Here is a 9845-nt window from a genome sequence, read left to right as displayed (position 1 = left end):
CTTTTTTTTTTTCTTATTTTTGCATCCCATGCCAAATTTTGCACCCCATAACTAAATTCTTGGCTTCCCCCGACTACAGCCTACAGGTTATAGAGATTGTTTATTTTTGACGTGGATCTGTGTTTAGTGCAAGTGTGTATGGGTTCTGTCACAATTACACAATCCACATTGATAGATCAGGAGCGTAATGCTTACACTCTCTGTTGTTTTTTTAAATAACGATGGTATTCAAGTTTTGGGTTCTATTAGTTCACCTTAAAGATGGAGATACAAATCATTGTGCCCGAGCGACTTGGAAGAGCTGAAAATCCTCAACGAAAGGGAGGTTCTTGTCAGACATTTTACACAAGATCTGACATTCTTCTAAGTGATGAATACGATAAACAAGGTGGACTGGTCGCATAATTTCAAGTTGCCCCACGCAATTTCTTTACCGCTGACGCGCTGAAGCTGAAAGATTTTTCCACTCAAAGAGCATTGCGCTCAATAGAGTCGGTGGGATGATGAGAAGGATTTGGAGGATGTTTTTTCCGAGGTTCAGTGTTGTAGAGAGCGTTGGGCGAAAGCCTAGATTATGCACCTTCACTCACAGAAAGGGAAAAATGTACGGAAAGGCTTTGCATTTGGCTTGAGACACACAATAGCGCGCTTATATTTTTTAAAAACAGTGAGACTATGCTCGGGTAGGTTTAAACGCCAAAATATAGGAGTCGAAGTGTCTGAAAAGTATAACAGCGCATCAACGCCTGAAACCTTTAGGGCAGAAACTTTCGATAGTATTGGCTAACCATGTCAACACTGACAATGTGAGGAATGCCGAAGAAGTATTCAAAAGTCAAGGGACCTAGAGTTACTTAATCAAGTTTTCAGTGTCGCCTACGATTGAATCGAGATTGAGACACTTGAAGAAGCACTAGGATATGCAAGCAGCAACTCTTTGAATTCCACCAGCTGTGCAGCTCTATCAGGTGAGTCTGTTTCTGAACAGAAAAACTTAACTTTTTCCAAGACAATGGCTTTCTTCAACAAAACTTGCAAAAGCTTGAGTTCATTAAGACATCCTTGAATACCCTGAATTTGAGCAAATTTGAGGTAGTGCAGGCAAGGAAATGACGACGACCCTACTATCCAGTCACCTCCTGTGTTGTTTGTATTTAACTCTGTCTAAGCATCACAAGAAAATGAAAACTAAGTACGTTCATACTCATAGTAATCAGAGTTGTAATATGAAATCAACAGAAAAGAGCTCATTCATTTAATCATTACCTGCTCTATTGTTAAGAAAATAGATTCAATATTAGGGGAAATCTTGACCAAGTAAGTATCACATTCACGCAGTTTCTCGAGACCCATATCACAACCTTCAAAAATCTTAGATTATAGAACTGAAAGTAGGGGTCACCTGCTAGCAAGTCCAGAGATCCTGAGACAACCTTGGCACATGGATAAGAAGCACAAACAATAGTTGAAAACTTAGATAATTTTGTAATACCTCATATCACAATTTTATCTATTTATAGAGTGAAATATGGTAGTGCACATTAAAAAAAATAAAACATCGAAAATACTTATGAACAACAGAATTATAAGGATCCATACCTCAAGAAACCCAGGTGAGGAGGACAACGTAAGATCTGTCACGTTACGGACTGCTCTTAATAATTTTATCATTCGAGCACCATACAACTCGTTTACATCTGTAGCAAGCTCTGATTACATTTTTGGCCTTTCCGGTTTAGGATCCTCATCACCATATTTTACTCTCATTCCAATATCAGCAGTGACTAGAGAAGAAAGATTCTCCAGAAAATAATCTTGTGACATATAATCTTTGCAGATAATGGATCTGAGATTTGGAGCACATAGCTTGACAGTGGTATCAGTAGGCCCGGAGGAGTCATAATTGTCCAATTGAAAGTGTTTAAGACTAAGAGAAGAAAAATCTAAATTTATACTGCAGTCTGATAGCAGCAAAGACTCCAAAACTGGACAGCTTGTGAAAATCTCACTGATTAAAGTGTTTCCGTCTGCAAGCATGACTCCCGAAAGAGCCAGATATCTGAGGTGAGGGAAATGCATTGTATCAGGCAGAAGAAAGCCAGTGTGTTCCATACCAGCGCCACAAAACACAAACTTCGTCAGAGACTTACTGGTGAACAAACAGTCGGGCAATTGAAATATCTCACATGCAAAGACCGTAAGACGTAGCTCTTGAATATTATGCTTAACCTCAGCCATGATCCATGTACTGAGACGACTAGTTATGTCATACCTGCCGATTACATCAAGATGGAGTTTAACAGTAAGCCATACAAGATTTAAGGATTGGATATCTGAACTGTCACACAGAAGTAGTAACCTATCCACAAAATTTATAAATCTATTGAAGGTGACTTCGTAAGAGTCTCCAGCTTTGATGAATGGGATGTCCACTACTTCTATGGTAGGCAGAGAAAACCAAAGATACCTCCATCTTCTCGACAAAACACTTGTTTGTACAACATATTTCATGTCAAGGAAAGAAAAGATGTGATGAATTAATGCATCAGGTAATTCACTGATTCTATCTTCACTACGCTTCTTCACCCGAAATTCTGATCCTTCACCTAATTCAGCACAACCAAGAGATTGTTCATTATAAGAGGAGCAATGCAATTTTGAGCTAGTATGGATTTGTGGGTCATCTTTTGATTCAGTAAAATCTTCGAACACTTTACCCTCATTGTCTGAATTTGTTTCCAAGCTATTAAATTCATGAAAAAATGGTGGTGTTCTTTCCAACATCTCAACTTCATCTTCAGAAATTTTTTTAGTAATGTCAGGACCCAAATCAGTGTTATCATCATCAATCATTTCTCCAATAACCACAGTATCATTAGAAATTGAAGGAGATTCAGAAGCAGCATGGAGATTTGGAAGAATCGAAGTATTCACCGAAGAAATAGACAATCGCTTCATCTGATTGAAACAAGGAGAATGAATTGCTGGAGAAAAAGAAACCCCATCCCCATCCAGGTCTGATTCAATAGAAGGAGACAAATTCAAGTCAAATTTAGGTTTAACATTCCAAGCATCTTCTTCTATAAGGTCTGAATCTTCATGTGAGATTTCTTCTTCTACAGATGATGTTAACTCACATTCATTACTTCAACAGTGAGATTTACTGCCATATTAGCTTCCCCATTGATGTTATTTTGTTCTATCATAGTCTCTTTAGCTTTACCAATTTGCAGAGATAGTTGTGATTCTCTACTTATATTTCAGAGAGATAAACCCCAATGGAAGAGTTTGTCGAGATCATGATTTCATGTCGTGCTGGCTAGATGCGGCTTTAGTTCCTCTTTACGCAGGCAAGACCTTTATGCCAAGGCACGCACGTCTATAAAATGCCAATTTATTCTCAAAGTATTGTCGAAGCTACTCCAACTACTAGACAAAAAACAAAACATGATGCAGAAATTATACCTAAAGCAACACATAAGAAGATAAATCATTTATAGTCTCATAAGTCAGAAGAAGAGGGAAATCTAATTTCAAGAGTCATTTAAAAATGCAAGTGTTCAGACTAAGCGGGAGCAACACATTAATCTAACTTTAAATTTTCAATGTCGCCTAAGATTGAATCGAGATTGAGACGCTTGAAGAAGTTTTAGGAAATGCAAGTTGAGTTCGTTAAAGACATCTTTGGATACCCTCAATTTCAACAAACTTGAGGAAGTTCAGGCAAGGAAATTCTGACCCTACTATCCAATCACCTCCTGTGTTGTTTGCATTTAACTTTGTCTAAACACCAACAAGAAAATGGAAATAATAATTACATGGAGAAACAGAAAAGTTCTGACAAAACTAAGTATGTTTACAATGATGAGAGTTGTACCTGCTCTATTGTTAAGAAAATCGATTCGATATTAGGGGATATCTTAACCAAGTATGCTATCGAGTTCATGCAGTTTTTCGACACCTATGTTTTAACCTTCAAAAACCATAGATTACTCAACTGAACGTAGGGGTCACCTAGCGAGTCGAGAGATTTGGAGACAACCTTGGCACATAGACAGGTAGCAAACCAATAATTAAACTTAGGCAGCGTTGTAAATACCTCATACCATAAATTTATATAATAAAATATAGGAGACCAGTGCATATTAAGAAAATAACAAAATACTTTTTATATGTCGAACCAAAGAACTATAACCTTATAAAGATCCATACCTCGAGGAACCCAGGTGAGGACAACGTAAGATATGTCACTTTGTGGACCGCTCTTATAATTTTTATCATTCGAGCACCGTACAACCCTTTCACCTCTGTAGTAAGCTCTGAAATAGTTTTCAGTTTTCCCGGTGTATAATCCTCACTAACGTTCATTCCAATATCAGCGGTAACTAGAGAAGAAAGTTTCTCTAGAGAATAGTTTTGTGACATATAATCTTTGCAGAGAAGGGATGTCAGATTTGGAGCAGATAACTTAACAGTGATGTCATAGTAATCAATTGACTCACAAACGTCATCACAATTGTCCAGTTGAAAGTGTTTAAGACTAAGAGAGGAAAAATCGAACTTTATACTGCACTCTGTTAACACCAAAGACTCTAAAACTGGGCAGCTTGAAAAAAACTTACTAGTTAAGTTTTCATTGCCAATTGAGACTCCCTTAAGTGCCAGATATCTTAACAGAGGGAAATTATACTCTGTATTATCAGGCAGACCAAAGGCTGTCAAATCCCTACCAAATCCATAAAACCTCAACGTTGTCAGTGATTTACAGGTGAACAAACAGTCTGGCAATTTAAGCATCTGTCTTAGAAACATACTAAGATTTAGCTCTTGAACATTATGCTTAACAACAGCCATGATCCATGTGGCGATATGTCTTGAAACGTTGTACTTGAAATCCAAATCACTTAGGAAGTTACCAACGTTTTCCCATTTAAGTTTGAAGGTTTGGATATCTGATGAACTATCACACAGAAGTAGTAATCTATCCACAAAAACAATGTACTTATTCAACGCCTCAAAACTATCATCAAAATTCCAATCCATAGAGTGATCGGATATTCTCAAAGTAGGTAGAGAAGATACCTCCATCTTCTCGACAGAATACATGTTTGTAGAACATATCTGATGTCTAGGAAAGAAAAGATGTGATGAATTAAAGCATCAGGTAATTCACTACTTCTATCTTTATTACCTAATTCAGCACAACGAAGAGATTGATCATTGGAGGAGCATTGTAACTTCGAATTTGCCATGAATTTAAAGCGTGGCTCATCTTCTGATTCAGGAATATCGTCGAACACATTACCCTCACTATCTGCATTTGTTCCCGAGCTCCTAGATCCATGAATTGGTGGTGTTGTTTGCAACAAATCATTAATCATTTCTTCAGAAGAAATAGACAATCTTTCCATCTGATCGAAACAAGGAGACTGGATTTCTTGAGAAAAAGAAACCCCATTCCCATCCCCATCCAGGTTTGATTGAGAAGTAGAAGAATTCAAGACAACTTTAAAATTAACATTCCAAGTATCTTCTGAATCATTAAGTGAATCGTCGTTATCCGATATTTCTTCTTCACCAGTGAGATTCACCACCACATTATCGATGTTATCTTGTTCATCCATTTCTATCTCAGAACTGAAAGATTTTGGGCGCCATCAGATGGTTGTCATTGAGATTTTGAGAGTGCCCGTTTTAACTTAAAACTGTACTTTTAAGAACCCCATTACTTGCAATTTTCAAGAAGTTAGGTTTTCATGATGACTGTTGTACCATGATTTATGAATGTATATCTACTATTTCATCCTCTGTGCTATTGATTGGTGCTCCGGGCGAGGTTTATCCATCAACCGGTCTTAGACGGGGACCCTATTTTATTTATTATTTGTACGGAGTGCTTATCTAGAAAACTTTGTGTCGATGAGAATGATAGCTTAATCTAAGGGGTTAAAGCTAGTAAAATTTGTTTCCCTGTTTCCCATTTATTCTTGGTTGATGACTGTTTCTTATTTGCCAAGACAATTATTAAGAGTGCCAAGGCTTTGGATAGTGTCATTAAGAATTTTAGTATGTACTCAGGTCAATCCGTTAATTTAGGTAAATCTGGGATGGCTTTTAGCCCAAAAATGAATAATGTTGTTAAACATAGGATAACTGAGATACTAAATATAAAAACTTTACTTTAAAGGATAAGTATTTGGGTGTTCCTTTCTTGACACAAAAGAACAAAATTGAGACGTTTAGTCATTTACCGGGTGCTTTTCAAGGGAGGTTAGCACGCTGGAAAGGTAAGAATCTTAACCAACCTTGTAGAACTATTATGGTGCAATCTGTTCTTGGTACTCTTACCTCTCATCACCTTGCTGCGTTTCCGATGCCAAAGAAACTTATAGACAGGTTGGATGGAATCCAAAGGAACTTTTGGTGGAACAAAAAGTAGGATGAAAAAGGGTCGTTTTTTAAGAAGTGGGATGTTGTTACTCAAGCCAAAGAACTGGGAGGTATGAATATTAGAAAGACTGCAGTTTTAAATGAGGCACTCCTTGCTAAGTTAGCTTGGAGAATGCTTACTGAGCCAGACTTTCCTTGGGCTCAAATTATGCACCATAAGTATTTTCTTGATCATAACCCTCTTCATTGTACAAGTGAAGGTGGCTCTCTGGTTTGGAGGGGAGTTTGTAGAGGTTTAGATTTGATAAGAGAGAATTATTGTTGGGAGGTAGGAAATGGTTCTAAAATTTCAATTTGGAAGGACAAATGAGTCCCTGCTATTGATAATCTATTACCAACTAATTTCTCTTCTCCTAGCCTAAGTACTGTTGACCAATTAATCATGCGTAACAGTTTTGAATGAAATATAGAACTATTAAATGCTTTGTTTGATAGTGGAACAGTTAGAGAAATTATTAAAACCAGAATTTCTCTTAGAGGTGATGACAAGATGATTTGGAAAAAATTGAATAATGGTTTATTCACTGTTAAGAGTGCCTATATGGCTATCGATTTATCTCTTAACAATCAGGTGGCTAATGCATGCCTAAATACTCAAGGTTTGAAACATTTTTGGAAGTTAGATCTCCCACCGAAAATTTTACAGTTTTTGTGGAAATGTTTGCAGGGTTGTCATTCTTTTAGAGATAAATTATCAAGGTTTGTTAGTAGCATAGATTCTAAATGTGATTTATGTGATAAAGTGCCAGAAACACAGGATCACCTTCTTCTGCACTGTAATGTTTCTAAACATGTTCGGACAACTATAAATCCCTTATTCTTGTCACATTTTTAACATGTCTACCTTGAATGACTGGATTGTTAGTTAGATAACTAATGGAATGACTGGATTGTTAGTTAGATAACTAATGGAATTGCAGGTAATACTAATGGGAATATGTATGAAATGATACTTAATGCAGGTTATACTCTCTGGCACATTTGGAAGATGAGATGTGTTGTTATTTTTGATAATGCTCAAGTGCAGGTAGATAATCTAGTGACAAGAATAAAGAGGGATATAGTGGATTGGAAAGAGAATAGAAGAAGATTAATTTCAAACAGAAAGTCTGTCTGGTTCTTTTTTGAATGTGATACCATGGACTACTCCTCATTCTGGATACTTCAAAATTAATTTTGATGCCTCGTTTTATAATTTGACTAAAATAATGGGAACTGGACTAATAATTTTTGATGATGCAGGTGGGATTCATGGGGTAAGGAGTATACCATCAGTAACTGAATATGAGGAGCAAGCTGAGGCATTAGCTATGTACGAAGCAATCAAGCTCGCAAAGAGGAAAGGGATTTTAAATCTTCACTTGGAGGGATATTGCCTTAATATAGTTCAAGGCTCAATAAAGTGGACAACAAATTCAATAATTAGAGATTATCATGAACTTTTAAAAAATTTCAATAAATGGTCTGTTTCTCATGTTCCAAGAGAAACAAATAGTGTAGCTCATGAACTAGGAAAAAATGCTAGTACTATTGTCAAGCCTATTGTATGGGATGCTAATGTCCCAGCTTGGTTAGAATCCCTCACTAGAGGAAAACTCTGTATTACTCGGTAATTGATTGAGTGAAATTTCTTTCTTATTAAAAAAAAAGTACCCCATTACCCAACAATCCTCCGAGTCAGATGAGTAAGGAATAATTAGCACATTTGGTTAGCCTTTTCTTCCTCTAAATTAGTCCGGGTACATAGAACGATTAGCATGGCCTCGCACAAGGATGACACGCACAAATCCAACCCGTAATGGTCCATGTTTTTATGTTTCTTAATTTTAGAGGTTCCGTCCAGTCACATTGATCCTTGGCATGTGACAAAGTAATAATCTAGTTAAAAGGTGGATCTATAAAATTAAAAATTAAAACACCAGGATATGAAATATAGAGATTGATAGATAGTTAGATAGTAATTACACGTTCCCTAAAACAATCTCTTCTGCGAAATTTTTCTTTTCCATCTCCTCGTAATGATTTTTACCTCACTTCTTTAAATATCGTATCTCTCTCTTCTAAATATAGTAATAATAGGAACCAAATGGAATTTCTTCGAGATAAACCTGAGCATTTAGAGATATCCCATCTTCTATCTTGAACTGAATAATTTTCTTAGCAACGGGTCGGAATCTCTTTTTCTCTTCTTGGTTTAGGTTGCAATAATCTAGGTACTGAGCCTAATTAGGGTGAAGAAAAATCTCTCTAAAACTTTTTGAACACTGATAATAGTGAATCCGATAGAGATGATTATATATGCATCGCATGATTCTAGTTGAAGAAATTACTGCATCTTTTGGAACTTGGCTATGATCACAACTCATTCTGCCTCTTTGCTTCCAATCTATTAATCTTCTCTTGCTTCTTGCAAATTACGCTGTAGTTTGGTCTCTTATCTTTTTGAGATATTTATTTAACCTTGTCATTGATGAACTCTTAATAGTGCATTAATATTATTCTTACCTTTCATTCCTAATTTCTCTATCCATGTTGCTTCTTATGGTTAGGGCCTTCTAGAGTCTTTGAATCTAAAGTAATTATTGTGTGACTTTTGCGTTTTAATCTTATAAAAATTATTTTTCTTCAACTTTAGATGTGATCTCTTTTAATTTCATATTATATACATTAAATGAAAACCTATGCTGTTTTTTAGGAGTTAATACGACCCCTTAGTCTAGTTTGATGATAAAGAATAAGTATTTGAAAAGCAGGAAGAACAAGATTTTAACTTAGCTATAGAACTGATTATAATCACAACAAGCTAATTAGCAGATAAAATACTACCTTCAAGCAATTACAAGTACTAGTTTTACGTCTATCCTCCTAAATGCCGATGGTCTTCTTTAGAATTAATGATAAAACAACGTAACAGCTATATTTGCATGTGCACTCCCGAATTTAGAAGTCTGCTGATCAACTGGTAGGACTAAGAAAAGATACCTACAATTATACTGCAAGTGCACATCGTCTATAATAGACAGAGAAAATACAGGTCGATCCCACGGAGACTAGGGCGATGTAGAATTGATTCAAGGTCTTTCTATACTGATTAGCGAAATGGGTTTGTCGATACGACTATTATGAATAATTATACTACACAAAAAATGTTAGAATGCAATTAGAAAACACTGGTACAGTTGAATCCACTACTTAACATGCACTAGATAATTTAGTTATGGATATTACTCTTGTCCTTCTAATGAATAGCGGTAAAGATTCGTGTCTGCCGCTTATTCAAGGTGATCTGAAGATGGATGACTAATCACAACTAAAGTATTCATTCTAAGTAATAAATGTCTGATTAAAACACAACTACTCAAAAGATAAATCAATTCATTTAAGCATGATTTGCA

At 36.1% G+C, this 9845-nt stretch overlaps 1 protein-coding gene across 13 annotated transcripts; it reads right to left on the bottom strand.

Annotated features, from left to right (window-relative positions):
* Positions 1-603: 603 nt before the first annotated feature.
* LOC113328607 (putative F-box/FBD/LRR-repeat protein At1g78760) lies at positions 604-5914 on the bottom strand. 13 transcript variants are annotated; one of them, XM_026575663.1, is made up of 5 exons: positions 4213-5914; positions 3878-4042; positions 1600-3783; positions 1267-1433; positions 604-1164 (listed from the first exon to the last, which is right to left on the bottom strand). In XM_026575663.1, the coding sequence occupies exon 3, from the start codon at positions 2956-2958 to the stop codon at positions 1714-1716; it is 1245 nt and encodes a 414-aa protein (XP_026431448.1). In that variant the 5' UTR covers positions 2959-3783; positions 3878-4042; positions 4213-5914; the 3' UTR covers positions 604-1164; positions 1267-1433; positions 1600-1713. The 13 variants fall into 10 exon arrangements, with proteins under 13 accessions (XP_026431448.1, XP_026431459.1, XP_026431449.1 ...); XM_026575664.1 differs by having other exon boundaries at positions 1600-3426; XM_026575666.1 differs by lacking the exon at positions 3878-4042 and having other exon boundaries at positions 1600-3426.
* Between the last annotated feature and the right edge of the window lie 3931 nt (positions 5915-9845).

This window comes from Papaver somniferum, unplaced genomic scaffold, assembly GCF_003573695.1.
Source record: "Papaver somniferum cultivar HN1 unplaced genomic scaffold, ASM357369v1 unplaced-scaffold_111, whole genome shotgun sequence".
NCBI classification, from domain to species: Eukaryota; Viridiplantae; Streptophyta; class Magnoliopsida; order Ranunculales; family Papaveraceae; genus Papaver; species Papaver somniferum.
The sequence above is the reverse complement of the archived record's forward strand: the minus strand, read 5'-3'. Positions and strand labels throughout refer to the sequence as shown.